Source organism: Streptopelia decaocto (genome assembly GCF_964273445.1).
Source record: "Streptopelia decaocto genome assembly, chromosome: Z".
NCBI classification, from domain to species: domain Eukaryota; kingdom Metazoa; phylum Chordata; class Aves; order Columbiformes; family Columbidae; genus Streptopelia; species Streptopelia decaocto.
Window position 1 is genome coordinate 82,157,600 of NC_138657.1, and position 20,022 is coordinate 82,177,621.

The window sequence follows — 20,022 nt, forward strand, 5'->3', positions numbered from 1 at the left end:
CTGCCAACATCTTGGGAAATTTCCTCAGAAATTACCTAGTGCTTTCCCCACCTCTTTCAGATGTCTCTCGAGTCCACTCTCCCCAAAAGCCCGCACGCACTGTCTCTTGGTCTGTAGACCTGGCTTTGAAGGCAGCCAGACACGGGGCAAGTATCCCAACAGGGGACCAGAGCACCAGCTTCTACCCTCAATGCTCCCTGCCCGGTGCATTTGGCACAGAACAGTGCCACAGCACCCTCCCGCCTGTCACCTTTTGAGAGGCCACCCATGAGACCCATGCACTTAAAAAATGCCTGGGACGGACGCAGCCCGGACCTGTCAATTCAGAGCAGCTCCTGGGCACTGCGCCGGGGACACACCGTCCTCTATCCCGGAACCCCCGAGACTCCCGCCCCTCCCCAGCCCCTCCATGGAGCCCCCTTTCCCGGGCCCGTCCGCCGCTCCCCCGGCAAGCGACTCCCACCCTCCCGGGCGCTGCGTGCCGGCTTGGTCCTCCCGTGCCCGGCGCTCCAGCAGCCGCCGGTCTCACGACGATTTCAGACGGCGCTCGGCCCCGCCAGCGCGGCCCCGACCTCGGGGCTTCGGTCGCGGGGCTCGGCGCGGCGCTCGGCCTGGGCCAGCCCCCGGCAGCGGCCGCCCCGCCTCGAGGGCCCCGGATGGCATCGCCCGGCGCCGTCTGGGGCCGCGGCCGGCGGGGCGGGGCGGCCGGCGGGGGGGCAGCGGGCGCTGCCGACGGGGCCCTGGGGATGCCCTGCCTCCCCCGCCATGCCGGAGCGGCGCGGGGGCCTCGCCTTCCCTTTCGCCCACCGCCCCCCGGCACTCCTCCCCCGCCCCAAGGAGGCCAGCCTGCCGGGCGGCGCCGTGCCAGAGCTGCCCGCGCCGCCCCGGGGCCGGGCGGGACCGCAGCGCCGTGCCGGGGCCCCGGGCCGGCCGCCCCATGCACCCTCCCGGCGCCCTGCTCGCCATGGCCGACGGCGCCTTCTCGCTGTCCGCTCAGGCGGCGCGGAGCCCCGGGGGGAACCCGTCGAGGCTGCACAGCATCGAGGCCATCCTGGGGTTCACCAAGGAGGACGGCCTGCTGGGCCCCTTCCCGCCCGACGGCAGCGCCGGCAGCGCCAAGGAGGCGGACAGGCGGGGTCCCCGGCACTGCCTCCCCAAGATGCCCGGGGAGCCGCCGCCGGCTGAGCCCCAGGGCCGCGCCGAGCGCTTCCAAGGTTAGCGCGGCGGGCGAGAGGCGCCGGGTGGCGGGCGGGCGGGCGCCTCTCCTCCGCGCCCTCGGGCGGGCCCCGCGGGGAGATCGCCCTCCCGGTGACCCGCCTGTCTTCCCTTCCCAGAGCCGTACTGCCCCGGCAGCGCCAGCCCCGAGCTGCCCGCCGGCAGCAGCGGCGAGGGGAAGCCGTCGGACGAGGAGCAGCCCAAGAAGAAGCACCGGCGGAACCGCACCACCTTCACCACGTACCAGCTCCACGAGCTGGAGCGCGCCTTCGAGAAGTCCCACTACCCCGACGTGTACAGCCGGGAGGAGCTCGCCATGAAGGTCAACCTGCCCGAGGTCCGCGTGCAGGTAACGCCGCGTTCCCGGCACCGGGACCCCGCGCGCAGCACAGCCCTGCCCAGCGCGGCGCAGCCCCGCGTTCCCGGCGCCGGGAGCTCCCGGCACGGCGCGGCACAGTCCGGCTCGGCCCGGCGCAGCCCCGAGTTTCCGGTGCCGGGAGTCCCCGGCCCGGCGTGGACGTGCACTGTCGGCGGCCGGAGCAGCACCGCCCCGGAGCGCGGACGGCCCCGCTGTCCCGGCCCGCGGGGCCGTGAACCCAGCCCGGCAGCGCTGGCGAGGGCCGGTGCCTGGCCGAGCAGCCCCACGGGGCAGCGCCGGGCGCGGCTGCGGCTGACACGATCCCCCGGCCCCGGCCCGGCGCGGCCAGCGGGACACCGCGGAGCCCGGGGCTGTTTTCCGTTCGGCAGCCGCGGGGTCGGGCCGCGGCCCGGCACCTCCGGCCGCTGGCCACGTCGTCAGCGCCGCTGCCGGTGGCTGGCGTGTCGCGGCCCGGGGCAGCCGCAGCCGGTATGTGCCGGGCAGGGCGGGCCGGCTCCGCGGCCGGGCTCTCGCCGTGCTGCTTCCGCCGGCCGAGGGGCTGCGGAGCCCGCGGGGCAGCACCGCCGAACCCGCTCCTGCCCGGGCTCGGCACAGCGCGCTGTCAGCTGTTCCATCGTGTTCCGCTCGCTTCATTTTGTGTGTGCCCCCCTCCGTGGGGGCAGCGGCTCTGCCGTGCCGCCCTGTGGCCCGGCTAACAGGGCTGTGCTTGCAGGTCTGGTTTCAGAACAGACGGGCCAAGTGGAGGCGGCAGGAGAAGCTGGAAGTCACCTCCATGAAGCTGCAGGACTCACCCATCCTCTCCTTCAACCGCTCACCACAGGCAACACCTATGGGTCCTCTCAGCAGCAACCTTCCCCTGGAGACATGGCTCAGCCCGCCTGTGCCCAGCAGCACAGCCCTGCAGACCCTGCCCGGCTTCGTGGCCTCGCCACAGAGCCTGCCCGGCAGCTACACGCCACCGCCCTTCCTGAACTCTCCGGCGGTGACCCACGCATTGCAGCCCCTGGGAGCCATGGGGCCACCACCGCCTTACCAGTGCGGGGCCACCTTTGTGGACAAGTTCCCCTTGGATGAGGCAGATCCACGCAACACCAGCATTGCCGCCTTGCGGATGAAGGCCAAGGAGCACATCCAGTCCATCGGCAAACCCTGGCAGACAATCTGAAACTCCCTCTTCAGCATCTGGGAGAAACCCACAGGGAAGGCTGGTTCTGGAGTGACCAAGGGACGCCCTTGCCCTGCTCTGGCTCTCCGGGACAGCCAGGAAAAGGAGGGCTGTCCCTTGCACCAGCCTTGCCCCCACGCCTTGACTTGCTTTGTATTTTGTGGTCCTTTTAATTCCCTTTTCCACATGCCCTGCAGAGTCAGTGGCCTGATTATAGCTTAGGAAAACAATCTCTTTTGCTCTCCCTCCTTGGCTGGACGCTTTAGTTGCAATAAAAGCTGCAGTAGGGCGAAGAGCTGTGTAAGGTGGCTGGGAACCAAGGCCTGTGTTACCTGGGGAGGGTTTTCTGCTTTTGCACCATTAAATAGCATGACCTGCATGAAGGCCATGCATTGTGTTTCTGCACCCAGATGGGCTGCTCGGGCCAGACCCTCCGCTGCCTGTGACATGTAGAGATGAGACAGGGCCCTCCTCCTGCCCCTTCCTGCAGCAGGACCCCGCCACGACTGGCTGTGAGCGCTGGGGGCTGCAGCTGATGGTGGGGGGCGCAGCCGGGTCAGGGCTCCCGGCTCGGGAAGGGGCACAGCACTCCCACAGCTGCCTGTGCGGGGCAGCCCCGGGGTTTCGGATGCGGTTTGCCCACCCCTGCCCCAGTGGGCCGGGGTCAGCGCCGTCCCCCTGGCCCTTGCTGCCTCCCCAGAAGGGACCAGCAGGTGCTGCAGGCCCCCATGCCGCTGCAGCCAAGCTGCCCGTGGGGGGAGCGGCAGCAGCTGACAGTGCCCTGGGTGCCCGCTGGGGTGGCTGGAGCTGGAGCCGGGGCCCACTGGTCGTGTCCTGCCCGGCGCAGCCCCCGAGGCTGCCATGGCGCTGGGCCGTGCTCGTTTCTCCACCCACCCAATGCCCCTTGCCAAGCTGCCGAAACTAAAACTGCAGCATCTTTATTTTCCATTATCTCCGTTACTGCCTGTAATGGGGCTGAGAAGCTGTAATGAAACACCCCTTCTCCTCCACTGTGCACGGGGTGCTCTACACACTCTGGAGGTTGTGGCAATTAACGTTTCTCATTAGGGAAGAGAGAAGGATGCACAAGCGGCCTCATTGTGTCCTAGGGATGATTCAATGCAGACTGGGAGGCCTCTCCTTTCACCATTTCCCACTCGTTGTGGCCAGACAAAGGCTGACATCTAATTATATTTTCACAATCTGTGCGTACCTTTTAAGAGTCCTGTCAGAAACAAGTATGTCAGCTTTGTTCAGCTTCACTTCAGAGAGCTTTTTAACCTTAGACAGCAGTTTCTAAACATCCCTTCACAGCCTTCTCCACAGCAGCCCCCATCTATTGTCTGGAGAGCTTCTTTACAGATAATAATAGGAATCCTTCTATTTTAAAACGCCTTTTCCTCTCTCCCAGCCTCCCTGCAGATCCATCCTGCCTCTCTGGACCAGAGCACACGCTGTGCCCGGGCCCCCCAGGGTTTCCTTCCCTGAGCGCTGGGCCAGGGGAGCGCAGGGAGGCCCAGGACTGGCCCCCGCTGAATTCGGGGGGGATGTAACCCTGCTTGGGCCGGATCCTCCCGCCGGGCTCTGGGCCTGTAGGTGCCACTCCATCTGTGTCTGTGGCGGTGCCCTGCCGTGCTGTCAGGAAAAGAAAGTGCTCTCGCTGTTGGGACCAGGGAAATACTTTGCTAACTTCTAGTAAGGAGACCTGAGTAAACTTCTGCGGTGGGGGGGAGGGGGACAAAAGCTGTATTGCTTCAGTTCTTAGGTGTTATTCCAGTGGTCCTTTCACGGGTGAGCTTTGTTTGCACCACCAAGGCTTGGAGAGGGCGCAGCTCGGGGGCCGGGCTGTGCTGAGCAGCGCCCCCGGGGCCGTGTCGCAGCGGCCGCTCGGGCTCTGCGCGCTCGGGCTCTGCGCGCTCGTCCTCCCCCGGGGCCGTGTCGCAGCGGCCGCTCGGGCTCTGCGCGCTCGGGCTCTGCGCGCTCGTCCTCCCCCGGGGCCGTGTCGCAGCGGCCGCTCGGGCTCTGCGCGCTCGGGCTCTGCGCGCTCGTCCTCCCCCGGGGCCGTGTCGCAGCGGCCGCTCGGGCTCTGCGCGCTCGTCCTCCTCGGGGCTGCAACAACCCCACTGTCACTACTTGGCTGCCGTCCAGCTGCAGCTCTGAATACCGTCCTGCATGTGAGCACATTTAACTGTTCCAAAAGCTCTTACCTGTGCTTATTGCTCATGACTAACCAGCAGCTCCCCAAGATTTCAGTAGCGCTCTTCCACGTTTTGGCACGGTCGGAAAGACCCCCTCAGCTTTTGATCAGCGCTGTAGCCAGCACCGACTCTTGGTTACGTGACATTCCCAAATACTAACAGTAGATAAAACCGCAGCGCCAGGACAGCACGAACAGCTGCTGAAGACACCCAGTCACTTTTATTAAGCTTGTCATGCAATGCTTGTGAACAGAAAAAGAAATATTATGTCGAGCTATGGTGATTGTTCTTCTATTGACATATTAAGCAGGTCTTTTGTTACACATTGTAAACGTGAATCTTGTGATGGATCAACTGTGTGCAGTTATGTCCTTCAAGGAAAGCTATGCGTTTATTGCTAAAAAGAAATATTTAACCAGCTAAACATAAGCGGTCACAGACAGGTAAATACTTTTCCAACAAATGAGGGGACAGAAGCACAGACAAACTCATATCTGTCTTGTACTCTGTCTAGTTTTCTGTGTTTCTGTGCTTTCTTTCAAATTGTCCCATTCCATTTTAAAAGCTCATTTGTTCATTTTGTTGTAAATATCTTCTCCTTCTTAATTGGGTGCTGAGTCTAATAATCCTGCCTCGGCTTGTTAACTGTACAATAGCAGTCAGAGTTAATGACCCATTAGTGATTAATTCCTTAAACAGCATCTAATTGCTCACTGTAAAACCTTTTCTTAAAACTGGATTAAATCATCTAGATCCTTAACCACTTCTTTACTCTAACTTTGCTAAGGCTATTAGCCTGGCCTTTTCTGAGCGATCTATTTCTTCTTTTGCTTAAACTGTGCTAGCAAGGTAGTATTTTTAGCATCTATATTTGACTTATTTGCAACACCTAAAGTTCTAAGGAAGAATAATCCTGATACAAGACTGCCAGTGAAAATATTACAAAATTACTGCTTTGCAATGAGGCAGCTGCAGACAGTGAGTGTCGTTACCCCAGCAGTGACACGCCGCCTGTTGGGAGAGGTGGACACGCCGCCTGTTGGGAGACGTGGATTGCAGATGGGGTTCGTCGGCGGCCGTGCAGAAGTCTGCAGGCATTGCGGGTGAAGCTGTAAATACTTATTGGAGTTTTCCCCAAAGGAATTTGTTCTTTGCTCAGTCTCCTGAATATCAGCTTCCTTCAGCAGATTGTCAACCACAGAATACTCATGGACAAAATCCTATCATAGGAGAACAAGAGTGGAATGGAAAGCTGATCAGACCAGACACTGGTCACTCTGATAGCAGTACTGTTTTTTCTGGTAGAATGAATTTTGTGTCTTCTCTCTTTCTGAGCATCTTCTGTCTTCTGCCAATGCATGATGTGAAAACTGACTAACATTTGGCAGCCATTCCTTTGTCATATGACATTTCTACCCCTCTAAGAACTGTGAAGTCAGCTCTGAAATGTTTGGTTCTATGTAAAAATACAGTTAAAGTCAGCTAGGCGAGACATTCAGGAGAGAGTTTAAATGGAGGCAGCAGAAATTTGTATGGAAGCAAGAAGAGATAAGAACTGGAGCTTTGGCCGCTGATCAACAAAGGAGTGTTGGGGTAAACAAAGAGGATGTGTTCCAGCTGTGACTAGTGCAGGTAGGTCAGACATCCCTCCTTTGATTCCATCTGGGCAAAGAGGTGGGTGCAGGCAGTGAAAGACAGGGCCCTGGGGAAACCCGGCGTGTCAACGAGGGGATGCCAGTGTTAGGCAGTGCTTTTGGACAAAGGGCTCTGCAGGATGCCGGGCTCACCAGCGGCTTGTTTGTGCCGAAATGCTGGGGCTGGCTGCAGTGTGACTCAAAACCAGGATAGCCTGTACGGCAGGCAAACCTGCAGTGGTTCACGATAAACCACTCGCAGATGTGCTGCCCCCACATCCCTCTCCTGTAACGTCCTGAAGAATACCCTTCCAGTTTATTTGATGCTGCCTCTGTGGGATATGGGAGTCCCAGTTTACATGCAGAGAAACTGAGGCATGGAGAAACATGGCTCGCCCAAGCTCAGGAATGCCATTGCTGAGGTGGAACATGTCTCTACTGCCACTGAGGCCTCTTCGGGTAGCGTCAGCCATCCACACATGCCCAGCACATACGACACAAGCGAGAAACAAAACAAAACAAAACAAAACAAAACAAAACAAAACAAAACAAAACAAAACAAAACAAAACAAAACAAAACAAAACAAAACAAAACAAAACAAAACAAAACAAACGCCGCAGGTGCGGGTGGGCGCCGGGCGGCAGAAGCGGGAACCGCAGCGCCGGTGCCACCGGCTGTCGCTGGTGCTGCCGCCCGGTGGCCGTGGCCGGTACTGCAGCCCGGGGGTGTGCCCGCCCCGGCCCCTCTACAAAGCTCCGTCCCGCGCATGTGCGGGGTCTGGGGGCGCCATGGCGTCGGTGGGTCCCGGTTCCGGTGGCAGGTGAGGGCCGAGGCAGAGGGGAGCCGAGTGATCCCTTGGGCGGGTGCGGGAATGTCTGCTGCCCGCCCGGGGGCCGAGGGACGGGAGGCTGCGGAGCTCTCGCTACGGAGCGCTCGCTACGGCCGGCTCCCGGGGGTCTGGAGGCGGGCGGCTCAGGGCAGCTCCCGCGGAGGTCCCGCGGCCGGCGGAGGAGCAGGAGGCGCCAGCCGGCCGGGGGCAGATGCCGGGTGCGTCCCCAGCTCGCCAGAGCTCCCCCTGAGCCTCCTCCCGCGGCCCCGCTCGCCCCGTGCAGCCGCCCCCAGCCGCGGCAGCTCCTGCGAACCCGTCCCGTGTTCCCGGGCCGCTCCCGAGCCCCACGGTGAAGGCGGCAGGCCGGCCCTCGGCACCTCTCCGGTGGCCCGTGCGGAAGGAGCAGGCTCCGGCAGGGGTGAGCTATGGTGCTAACAGCTGCTGCTTCTTCTTTCCCGCTCCCAGAGGCCACGCTGAGGATGCGGCCGTTCGCTGCCACCCCGGGGATGCCGTCGGCTGCGCCCGCCTCGGGCTGGCGAGGCTCGTCTGGCAGCGCGGCGGGAAAAGGGACGGGGGAGCGCGTCCCGTCCGTGGACGGGTGCTGCCGCGGCTGGAGCCGGAGAGGTAAAGAGGAAGAAATGCGGGGCCGTCGGCCCGACGTCTGCTTCCTGCGGCGGGCAAGAGAGGGAGCCCCTCTCTCCGGGTGGCGAAGGGTCCCTCTGCGTGGCGTGCAGCGGGCCAGGCCGTCAACGTGCGCGGCAGGTCCGTGCGCGTATCCCGGAGCGGGACGGCTGCGTGGCGAGCGAGCCAGCGAGGCTCCGTGTCCCCGAAGCCTCGTCTCGTAGCAGCCCTGACACCCCACCGTGTTCTCCTAGGCTGAGGACGGCCGAGCGCCCCGAGGGAGGAGAGGAGGGGACAGGAGCGTTTGAGCTGTTAGAAGCCTCCTGGCAGCCACCGAAAGTGAGAGCTGCTGTGAGTCCCTGGTCCTCAGGGCCTTGTCCCCCACTTGCACGTCTCAGTGCCTCCCTGCCCCTCCTTGGTGGTGTTTTTGGTTTTTTTTGTTATTATTATTTTTTAATTTTGCTTCCCTATACCTCTCCTTTTCTCTTTATTTTTGTGTCCTGCTCCGTCTTCTGTAGCTGTTTTTCCCTTTTCCGTCTCTTTGTCTGGATCTGCATCAGTCTCTTTCCCCCCCCCCCCCAGTTTCTCTGGCCCGTTCCCTGCTGTTCTTCTCTTCCCTGTGCCTGTACATGCAGCTCTTATCTCCCCACCTTCCTATCTCTCTCCTTCCTTCCTTGTCCTTCTCTCTCCATTCGTTTGTCTTGCTCACTGTTGCTGGCGTTTTTTGTTCAGCATCTCAGCGTTCCGTTCCTCCTTCCTGTTAATCTCTTGTTCTTTCTGACCTTTAATGCTGCTCCCTGTCCCATTGTTTCTCACTGTATCCCTGCTCCCTACCCACACTCATATTCTTCCCTGTCCTGTTGGCCATCCCAGGTTTCTTCCTCCATCTCCATCCTCTCTCCCGCTGCCCATTTTAGGATTTTTCCCACCGTCTCTGTCTCCTGCTCCTTGTCTCTGATTTTGGCCTCCCCTTTGCGCTGCCTCCCTGGCCCTTTTGCCTTTCTCTCTGTGTCACCTTGTCTTGCTCCCTGTCCCTATCTTTCTCTGGCAAGCTGATCTGCTCCTTACCCTCCTTTTCAAAGGAATCACGAAATCACTTTGTTGGAAAAGATAACTGCAATTTTAAAATATCTTTACCCTTTGAAGAAACGGCCTGGGAAAGATAATTTTTTTTTTTTTCAGTGGGGCAGTTCACAAGGACAGATGGGCTGCTGGACTCTTCAATGCCAACATTCAGGGCGAGGAAGGAAATCTTGGCTATACTTAGGTGATATCTGTGTCTGTGTTCTGTGTGTATCTGGGAAAGTGCGTTCTAGGGAACTCAGGCTGCCAATGAGTCAAAAAACGGCCTGGTTGTCTAAAAAACGCAAACGCTCCAGTGGCCGTATCAACAACTGTACTAAAGATGGTGCAAAGTACCTTTTCCTCCACTCAGCTGTAGCCTTCGCAAGAGAAAAGGAAGTGTCAGATTCCTATCCAGCTTTGTTCTGAAGGGTTTTTCCTCTTTCAGCTGGGTGTCCACTGCCACCGTCTCACTGCGGTTGCCCCGTGTTCTGCTACAGAAGTACAAGACAGACAGACAGAATCCGGAGTGGTCTGCCCGTACAGGGTGCGGCTAAGACGTGTGTCTGCGTTTTTCCTGAGGTACTTGTAGAGTGGACTTTAACATTAAGAATGCACCGCCTCTCCTATATTTTTAATACGAAACATTTTACCACATGTACTAAAAGTAAGGTCTGTTCCGGAGCATGGTACACCGTGCAGAGCTCACCTCCCTCTGTTTATTTTCTCTTCCTGAAAGCATAATCTTCTGTTTCTGTGGGCTTACTATTGAATGATACAGTGGAAACGATTTTGTACTAAACGAGGAAAGGAGGTTTGTAAGAGTTCAGATGTCCAGAAGAAACAGCTGCTTCAATGACAAATGCTTTGTTCTTTTTCAGCCAACAGGTTTTTAAAATATCGTAGCTTTTTGAGTGCTATTCTGACTGAGATACAGGCACCTGGCCAGATCGGTTTTGTTCTGCGCATTTGCCAGGTGTTCCCAAGAAGCACTTTCAGCCTCGTAACTGGCGGCAGTGAGTCCTGGTGTGGTTTGGGTGAGTTGTTGTTTCAATAATGACTTTTTTCCCTTAACGTACAGTGTGTAGTTTTGACTTCAGTTGGTAAGAAGTCTTCCAGAACGGCAGCGTTCCTCGTTCCAAGAAGCTGCGTTTTATGAACCTGCCCTCCGAGTGGATCTTCCCAGGTGATGTAATGGGCAGTGGCCTCATCAGCAACAGGACTGTTCATTTTCTTTGAAACAACCAACCCAAGTCCATTTCCTTCCAGAGAGCCCAGCACAGCAGGCCTGGCAAAGGTCGGTGGCACCGCTGGGCTTTGGGTTCCCGGTTGTGACAGTCGAGCTGTCACAGACACGTGTTCCCCTGTGTGCTGCAGCGCAGCCAAAAGCGTTAGCGAGTCTGACGCTCCTTTTTCACAGCCTTATGCCGTACTGCAGGAATGGGGATATTTATTTATCTTTAAGTAAACCCATGTCTTCTATGTCACTGATTTTCCTATCATCAATGAAACTTTAAACAAAAAAATGGTCTAATTTACATGTTGACTTCCATAGTTAAAAGAGTAATTGCTGAGTAGGCGCAGCATATGATTAGGTGTACTTAAGCAGATGGGTATTTGTTCTAGACGCTTAAAAAGACAGGCAACTGGATGCTGTGAATGTTTTCCCAATATTGGCAGAGCGCTCTGACGTACTTTACTTGTCTGGTTCCATGGCGCGTGTCCCCGGCGGGTCAGGGCTGCGCCTCTCGCTGGGCCCGTGCGGCTGGACACGTGTCGCTGCTCATCGTGTCACACACCACGTGGGAATCGGTATCTCTGTCTAAATACATCATTGTAATAATATGATTGTAATAATGTGCCAGCATCTGCAAGTCTAAAAAGATACTTGTGTCCAAAGAGAAGGCTAAACAGGTGCATAAGTATAAATAGATATTCTAGGTAATGTGTTGATATATAAGCGTAAACAGATATTCTGTATAAGTTTAAGCATATATATACGTGTAAATACGTACGCAAGTGTGTAGATGTCTAAGTAGATATATATTACAGTGAAAATAGATGATACATATGAAACAAAGATATTCCCTAAATACATATGTATGTGTAAAAAGAGACATAAGAGTCAATGTCAGTGATGTATAAGGTTTTTAAAATGCAAAGAAATCCTGTTTACAGAAAGGATTAAGAAACTCATCCTCCCCTGGAAATGTCTCTGGCGGGTGCACTCGACCCCCCAGCCAAAGCAGCGGCGGCTCAGGCTCCGCAGAGGGAAGGGCCTGAGCTGCCCGGGGAGCAGAATGGCCCCTGCGCCCCGTCCGCGGTGGGGGCGGGGCTGCTGTGGTGTGTGTGCCAGCCAAGCGCTTTATTCCATGGCTGCGGCAGCCGGGAGCTGCTGCGAGCTCTCTGAGTGACTGTGTGGTGATGGGTTCTACTGCTCACAGGTCACTGGATGAGCCCAATTTAGTTTTCATGTATCACAGTATCACAGTATGTTTGGGATTGGAAGGGACCTCAGAAGATCATCCAGTCCAACCCCCCTGCTGGAGCAGGAACGCCCAGCTGAGGTTACACAGGAAGGTGTCCAGGCGGGTTGGAATGTCTGCAGAGAAGGAGACTCCACAACCCCCTGGGCAGCCTGGGCCAGGCTCTGCCACCCTCACTGAGAAGAAGTTTCTTCTCAAATTTAAGTGGAACCTCTTGTGTTCCAGCTTGATCCCATTGCCCCTTGTCCTATCATTGTTTGCCACCGAGAAGAGCCTGGCTCCATCCTCATGGCACTCACCCTTTATATATCTGTAAACATTAATGAGTCCCCTCTCAGTCTCCTCTTGTCCAGCTCCAGAGCCCCAGCTCCCTCAGCCTTTCCTCACACGGGAGATGCTCCACTCCCTGCAGCATCTTGGTGGCTGCGCTGGACTCTCTCCAGCAGTTCCCTGTCCTGCTGGAACTGAGGGGCCACAACTGGACACAAGATTCCAGGTGTGGTCTCCCCAGGGCAGAGCAGAGGGGCAGGAGAACCTCTCTGACCTACTGACCACCCCCTTCTAACCCACCCCAGGTACCATTGGCTTCCTGGCCACAAGGGCCTGGTGCTGGCTCATGGTCACCCTGCTGTCCCCAGGACCCCCAGGTCCCTTTCCCCTACACTGCTCTCTAATAGCTCATTCCCCAGCCTATACTGGAACCTGGGGTTGTTCCTGCCCAGGTGCAGGACTCTACACTTTCCCTTGTTAAATTTCATCAGGTTATTCCCCGCCCAGCTCTCCAGCCTGTCCAGGTCTCTGATGGCAGCACAGCCTCTGGTGTGTCAGCCACTCCTCCCAGCTTGGTGTCACCAGCAAACTTGCTGACAGTCACTCTATTCCCTTGGCCAAATCGTTAATGAATATATTGAATAATATTGGCCCCAGTACTGACCCCTGAGGCACTGCACTAGATACTAGATAGGGACAGGGATTGATACGGGATCAGTACATCAGGGACAGGGAGATTGATACGGGATTGGTACATCATCAGGGACAGAGGTACGCGATGTTTCAAATGCAAACCTGAGTTTGTATTAAATGTCTCTTCGCATCTTAAAGAGAGTCTGTGCCTCATTTGCTACACCCCTTTATCTGTTTCCCAAATTGCGATTTAAACACCATTGTAAAAATAAAGCTTTCTCCCCTTAATTTTTGTCACATATTGTAATTAGAATTAATAGAGATCTTGAAGCCCGTCCTAGCTAAACTGGAAAAAAGACAGCAGCCATGTGTATTTTTAAATAAAGACTAAATCAAGTCTGCTAGCTCAATATCTTTAAGCGTTTTCCTGTGATCACCTCCCTCCCAAGGTTTTGTGTCTGTTGTATCAAGGCCTGACACCCACGGCCACAGTGGATGAATCACCGTGGGCACAATGCCAGGAACCGCCTGTTGGTGTCCAGGATATCCACTCCAGCAGATGCTGTTAGTAGAAGAGCACATCATGGAACTGAAAAACCATCTAATGGTGTCATTATACACATTCACTGCTCTTTTTTCTGCTTTATACCCCTTGTAGCACACGGAGCCCGATTTTCCTTCTCTAGGGCCTTTCACCCGGTTCACCGCACCCGTGTGATCATTGCGCTGCACGTGGGCAAAATCAGCCGTGCTCTGTGTTTCTCCTTTAAAATAGTAAGAATGATAATATAATCGGGCCAGGAACTGCCTTCACAGTGAATATTTGAAGGAACCCACTGCTAATGTATTGTTAATTGGTACTTGCATTATGGATTAGATGCAACAAAAATCCATACTTTCTTTTATCCTTTGCTGTACAGGAGGTGGTTGAACTTTTCTATAGCAGATTCAGTCACCTGTTGTAAAGCAAGATACTTGTCTCCTGTGAGGAAGCAGGGTAGATTTATCCATACTCTATAAGCACCATGGATGAGCTATATAGAGTAAGAGCTTAAAAACAAACAAACCAACAACAAGAAGCTAATGATAAAAACAACAAAAGAGGCAAAAAAAAACCCCAAACAAACCAACCCAAAAGCGCAGAGGCTCCTGAACGCCCCCTGTCAGTGCTGTGCTGTCCATTTTCCAGGGAGCCTGTGGGGTGTCCCCAGAACCACAGACACAGGTGACCTGGCTGGGTGGTGCCAGCAGAGAACAGTTTGTGTGACCGACCCGCTGGGCTGCCCTGGGAAAGCCGGGGACAAAGGGCCGGGCCGGGGCATCAGGAGGTTGGTTCCAGCTCACGGAACAACTCACAGCGACTGCGGAAACAGCCCCGAGCCGGGACGTGCCCCTGGCGTGTGCTCCTGTCCCACCGCGGGCTGTCCTGGCTCTGGGCATCGCTGCACAGGATCGTTTGAGAACCGTTCCTGAAGGATGCGAAGCCCAGGAAAATAATACTTTATAAATGTCGGGGTTTTATCTTTTATCAGTGTGTCTGCCATGTCCGCGGCTCTGGGAAAGCGCGTTCAGGGAGCTCAGGCTGCCCACGGGTCAAGAAAAGGGCCCGCGCTGCGGGGCCCGGGGGGCGCTGCGTGACCGCTCTCGGTGCTGCCGTCTGGTGGCCACAGGCCGGTACTGCAGCTGGGGAGCGGCGACCTGTGCCCGTGCCGGGAGACGAGGGGGCGCTGCCGCTGCGGGCAGGGTCGTGCCGGTCAGAAAAGGGGGGCAGCGGTCCGATGAGCCGCCGGGAAACAGAGAGGCCCCCGGCTCTCCGGGGGCAGCCCCGCTGCGAGGGGAATGGGCGAGGCGGCAGCAGGAGGCGGCGGCGTCTCCTCGGTCCCGGGCACAGGGGAGAGAAACCTGCCGGCCGGAGCTCCTTAGGGCTCTCTCTGTTCACAATGAATTTATGGGTAGGTGACCACCCGCCCCCCTTTTCAGTGTAAAGCAAATGAGCGCGGTTTGTTGTTCCATTTTAAACGCGGCTGCTGGAAGCCGCGCGGCCAAAGGGCGTGGGGGTCCCGGCAGAGCAGGCGGGTGAGGATGCAGAGCGGGCCAATCAGATGGCTCCTGAGGGATGGAGGGGCGGAGCTCTGATAGGCGGGGAGAAAGGCAAGTGATGTGCGTAGGCAGCCAATCAGGTTGCCAGAGGGGCGGGCACTGAGGTCTCCCTACTGCGCATGCTCAAAATGCGCAGTCCTCAGTCAGGTCCGACCCCGAGGCAGGCACCTGGGGGCGGACCGCGGGATGGCGCATCCAATAGAAGCACGGCGCAGTGGAGTGGAAAGCAGCCAATCAGAGTGCGCCGATACAATCCCGTTTGAACAGCTGCCTGCCTGGCAAACGCGTCCGTGGTGTCTCGAGGCGGGTAGCGGGAGTTAACGGGGAAACGGGGGTCGGGGCGAGGGGGGGAGGCTGTGGAGCCCTCATTTTGGCCTCTCCGTCCCGTTTGCCTCGCTCTCCCTCTCTCTGTGTCACCTCGTCCGGCTCCCTGTCACTGTCTTTCTCTGATAAGCTGACCTGCTCTTTGCCCTCCTTTTTTGTGGAATCACAGGCCCATTCTGCTTGGAAAAGACACGTGCAATTTTAAATTTGGGGTTGACTTCTAGGATTTTTTTTCCCCATTAGTGTAAATCGATGGCACGTTGTCCTGTGACTCAATCCCCGTTCTGTTCTGTGGAGTCTTCAATTTAGGATGTTCAGCTAAGAAAGTTTGTCCTTCTAGCAAAGGAGACGTCATTGGTAGGACTGAGAGAGGCTTTGAAGTGCACGATCAGAATTGAAGGCAGACTGCACTTGCCGTTGCTGCTGTTGGTCTTGGCTTTCACTGGTTTCCCCACGGCTCCCTAGTGTTTGGGAGCTCGGAGAGGGCATGTTTTTTCCCCAAGGAGAGGCCGTGCTTAAAAAAGAATTTGTTTCCTCAGAGAAGTGCAAGTCCGTGTGTGTAAGACAGACAAAAACCCCAACCTAGTCAAGTTCTGAGTGTGCGGGTGAGAATTCGGAGCGGGCCAATCAGATGGCGCGGGAGGGCTGGAGGGCTGGAGGGACGGAGCGCTGGTTGGCTGCCTAGGCACGTCAGTTGCCACTCTGTCCGCCTATCAGATTGCTGGAGGGGCGGGCGTTGAGGGCTCCGTACTGCGCATGCCCCAAAGAGCGAGCGCTGATAGGCGGAGAACATGGTGATTGGCGTGCAGCCGACAGCCAATGATATTGCCGAAGAGGCGGGCGTTGCGGTCTCCGTACTGCGCATGCCCCAAAAGCGAGCTCTTAGGCGGCGAGAGAGGTGATTGACGTGTCCTAGGCAGCCAACCGGGACACGGCAAAGGGCGGGTGCTGCGGCATCCCTACTGCGCATGTCCAAACCGCGAGCGCCTCGGTTGCGGGGGGGTAACCGGGAGCGAACGGGAACGGGGGTCGGGGCTGCTGCGGAGCGCTCGCTGCGGCCGGCGGGACGGCGGGAGAGCGCGAGGGGAACGGAGCGGCGAGAGACGCGGCAGGTGAGCGCAGCCACGGCCACGGGGACCGTGCCGTTGGAACGGGGGGAGCGGGATGGGCTCCGTTTCCCCCCCGCCCTTACGGCCGAGCTGGCGAAGCTGGTGGGCGGCGTGCGAGCCCGAGGGCAGGTGCGCTGAAGGCTTGCGGTCTGGAGCCGCGTCTCCCTCCGGCGCAGCGCCCGTGCCCGGTCCGGCAGTCCCTCCGGGAGCGGCGCAGCCCCCGTTAGCGGGGGCGCGTTTAAAAGCGGAGCTGAGGCGCGGTTGCAGGCTCGGTGGTGGGGCGCCGCTTCGGCGGGAGCTCGGGGCGAGGCGCGGCGGGTTCCGTGTCCTGTAGGCGCGGCTTCCGTGCCGCGGCTCTCCGTGTGCTTTTTTGTTCTGTTGCGTTTGTTTTTTGGGGTTTTTTTTTCGGGATTCCGGCGACACGCGGCGCGACCGCTCGCCCGGGGCTGCCGCGGCGGGTCTCAGTGTCGCCGCCCTGTGGCGAAACTCGGGTACTGCAGCGCACGGCCAGGGGGCAGAGACGCTGCTTGACCCGAAGCAGCCAGAGGTGCCAGATAAGAAACACAAGCAGTCAGAGGTGCCAGATAAGAAAGAAACGTCAGAACCGGCAGGAGCTGCGGCTTCAGAGCTCCATCAGCGTTGATCTTATGACTTTGATGTTGATGCTAGTCATTTTGACTTACCTTATGCTACAGCGTTCTGTTTGGCACTGCTAGTGGGTAACAAATAATTGTGCTGTACCACAGCACGAGGTGATAATATTTTTGTAGATTTATACTGCCAAAGAATTTGCAAGTATATTGCAAAGGGGGGAATTCAAGAGAAGCTGCCAAGTGAGTGTATGCTGTGATGAAATTATAGAACTCATACCCTCGTTAACCAGTTGATGTGAGGTAAATGCTTTCTGACCCCCTGCACGCTGAGGGGATATTTTTCACCTCTTAGATCCTTCTGCATGACAAGATGGAGACAGAAGATTAAATAACACGTTGTTTAGAAGCAGAGTGCTTAGTTTCTATTTAACTAATAGGTGTATTGTCAGTGTATTGGCCAGCGTGCCGCAGAGGAGCAGGAGGCGCCAGCCGGCCGGGGGCAGATGCCGGGTGCGTCCCCAGCTCGCCAGAGCTCCCCCTGAGCCTCCTCCCGCGGCCCCGCTCGCCCCGTGCAGCCGCCCCCAGCCGCGGCAGCTCCTGTGAACCCGTTCCGTGTTCCCGGGCCGCTCCCGAGCCCCACGGTGAAGGCGGCAGGCCGGCCCTCGGCACCTCTCCGGTGGCCCGTGCGGAAGGAGCAGGCTCAGGCAGGGGTGAGCTACGGTGCTAACGGCTGCTGCTTCTTCTTTCCCGCTCCCAGAGGCCACGCTGAGGATGCGGCCGTTCGCTGCCACCCCGGGGATGCCGTCGGCTGCGCCCGCCTCGGGGTGGCGAGGCTCGTCTGGCAGCGCGGCGGGAAAAGGGACGGGGGAGCGCGTCCCGTCCGTGGACGGGTGCTGCCGCGGCTGGAGCCGGAGAGGTAAAGAGGAAGAAATGCGGGGCCGTCGGCCCGACGTCTGCTTCCTGCGGCGGGCAAGAGAGGGAGCCCCTCTCTCCGGGTGGCGAAGGGTCCCTCTGCGTGGCGTGCAGCGGGCCAGGCCGTCAACGTGCGCGGCAGGTCCGTGCGCGTATCCCGGAGCGGGACGGCTGCGTGGCGAGCGAGCCAGCGAGGCTCCGTGTCCCCGAAGCCTCGTCTCGTAGCAGCCCTGACACCCCACCGTGTTCTCCTAGGCTGAGGACGGCCGAGCGCCCCGAGGGAGGAGAGGAGGGGACAGGAGCGTCTGAGCTCTTAGAAGCCTCCTGGCAGCCACCGAAAGCGAGAGCCGCTGTGAGTCCCTGGCCCTCGGGCCTCGTCCCCGGCTTCTGTGTCCTGGTGCCTCCCTGCCCCTCCGTCTCCTTTTTCCCCACGCTTTCTCTGGCCCGCTCTTGTCCCCGCTGTGCGCTCTTGTCCCCGCTGTGCGCTCTTGTCCCCGCTGTGCGCTCTTGTCCCCGCTGTGCGCTCTTGTCTCCCCCCTCCGCTGTGCTGTCTTGTCTGTGTGTCCCCGCGCTCTTCTCTTCCTCTCTGTGTCTGTACGTGCTGCTCTGTCCCCCGACCTTCCTGTCTTTCTCTTTCCTTCCTCCCTCCCTTCGTCTTCTCTCTCTGTGCCTTTGTCATGCTCAGCGTTGCTGGCTTTCTTCATTCTGTACGGCGCTGTTCCCGTCCTCGTTCCTGTTCTGAGCCTTCGTGCTGCCCCCCGCCCCGTTTTTCTCTTTTTTTGTTGTTTTTTCCCTGCCCTCCGTCTCTCGGGGGGCTCCTCATTCCTCTCTTTCTTCCTCCAGCCCCCTGTGCTCCCCGCGGTCTCTCTCGCTCTGCCATCGGTTTTGCCTGTTGCTCTCCTTCTTGCTTCCCATTGATAGGAGGAACAAAAATCTTTTAGAAAGCCCTCGGCATAAGGTAGCAAGACCAGGCCTAACGTAACAGATACCTAACAGAGAAAAACTGGCTCTACAGAGACTGGAGGTGGGGCAAAGCGGGATGTCCTTGGCTCGCAGGCTGGGAAAATGGAACGTTCCACTGAATGGAGAAGGAGCTACTTGAGTAGCAGCACAAAATGACAGTGGGTGTGCTCAAGAAATGAGGTCGAGAAGCCGACACCGGGGCGGGGGGGCACCGGGGACCACTGGAGACCCTTGGTGGACACGCTGGCACACCAAGGATGGACTGCCAGCGAAGGGTGGGGTTATGGAAAGAGCTTCCGTTTAATGCATTAACTAAGCGCTGGGAGCAAATGAATATCCAATAGGTAGATGTAATCAATACCAAGAAGCGAGAGTCACATGCACGCTCGATTACAGGGGCGATCCTTGAGCGTGCGGTGCGCTGTATTGAAATTGCCTGCCGTTTAACACTTTCAGAACAGTGTTCAAGAGTCTTTTTTGCCGACGTTTTGGTATCTCCCCGCGTCCCGTGGTTTCTCGCTGCGTCCCCGTGTCCCGCTCCCCGCCGGTGGCCGCGTTCCTCTCTGTCCCATTGACCGTGCCGGGCTTTTTCCCTCCGTCTCCGCCCCGCCGCACCAATTTGTTTCTTCCTCTGCCCTGTTCCTCGGTGCTCTTCTGGCCTCTTTTCCTCTGTGCCCCCCGCTGCTGTGTTCTCTGCCTTGTTTTTTCAGATACCTGTCCCTGTTTTCTCTTCTCGCTTGTGAAGAGAAGCTGCCAGGGGGCAGAGACGCTGTGTGACCCGCGGGGTTCGCAGTCAGGTCTCCGCGTGTCAGCGTCCGTCCCCCCGACGGGGGTCAGGTCCCCGTTTGTGTGCAAACAACATCCCTCCCTCGGTGCCTCCTTAGAACGTTTAATGACGTAAATATTGCTACTGCTAACGTTGTCGGCGCGGCTTCTTTCCTCAGTGGATCCGTCCTGCAGTCGGTGGCCCACGAATGCTTGGCAACAGCAGGAGCGGATTGAAAGGACCGGCCGCCGGAGGATGCCGAAGACTCCCGGGTCACTGATGGAAGCAGCTTTGCGTAAAGCAAGGGGTACGCGAAGCCGGGCGTGCGGGGACGGCTGCCCAGCAGGTAATGGGAGCTGAACCTTTACCTCCAGGGACTTCTGCCCCGAAAGCTGAAGAACTTGCTCTCCCGCGAGAGAGCGAAGGGGGCTGTCGATATTGGCCGGCACGAACAGCTCCCTGCTCAGGTTGGCCAGCAGCATTGCCGTGCCGGGGGGCAGCTGCCGGCCTGTGGGCCGGGGGCTGCGGCTGTTTGGGGCGCTGCCCCCGCTTTGTTTTCCTAGGGGAGCCCCCCACTTTTGGGGGGTGGTGGTACATGCACGTGTAAATGACACGATGTTCCTTTTGTTGCCATTTCAGGATCTATAGGCACGGCTGAGATTTGCATGGCTTGGAGTACTGAATGTATTAACCGAATAAAGCACGGGATCATACACGGTACAAACAGCTCCCCCAAAGAAGTTATCCCAGCAATGGCCGGTA

At 57.9% G+C, this 20,022-nt stretch overlaps 1 protein-coding gene and 1 long non-coding RNA gene across 3 annotated transcripts; both read left to right on the top strand.

Moving 5' to 3' along the window:
• Positions 1-689: 689 nt before the first annotated feature.
• On the top strand, positions 690-3,110 carry RAX (retina and anterior neural fold homeobox). Of its 2 annotated transcripts, none has more exons than XM_082075202.1 (3): positions 690-1,214; positions 1,335-1,564; positions 2,307-3,110. In XM_082075202.1, the coding sequence occupies exons 1-3, from the start codon at positions 938-940 to the stop codon at positions 2,757-2,759; spliced, it is 960 nt and encodes a 319-aa protein (XP_081931328.1). In that variant the 5' UTR covers positions 690-937; the 3' UTR covers positions 2,760-3,110. The 2 variants fall into 2 exon arrangements, with proteins under 2 accessions (XP_081931328.1, XP_081931327.1); XM_082075201.1 differs by having other exon boundaries at positions 790-1,214; positions 1,335-1,552.
• A 4,513-nt stretch (positions 3,111-7,623) lies between these two features.
• LOC309451402 lies at positions 7,624-10,591 on the top strand. The gene is made up of 4 exons (XR_014186247.1): positions 7,624-7,839; positions 8,297-8,393; positions 9,553-9,651; positions 10,186-10,591. It is a non-coding gene; the product is annotated as an uncharacterized lncRNA (long non-coding RNA).
• The last annotated feature ends 9,431 nt before the right edge of the window (positions 10,592-20,022 follow it).

What these genes read in the sequence shown, in the direction of transcription:
- RAX (XM_082075202.1), top strand. Translation starts at nt 938, where the DNA reads ATGCACCCTCCCGGCGCCCTGCTCGCCATGGCCGACGGCGCCTTCTCG. An exon ending in CCGCGCCGAGCGCTTCCAAG is followed by an intron (nt 1,215 to 1,334) that starts GTTAGCGCGGCG and finishes TTCCCTTCCCAG; the next exon opens with AGCCGTACTGCCCCGGCAGC. An exon ending in TGCCCGAGGTCCGCGTGCAG is followed by an intron (nt 1,565 to 2,306) that starts GTAACGCCGCGT and finishes CTGTGCTTGCAG; the next exon opens with GTCTGGTTTCAGAACAGACG.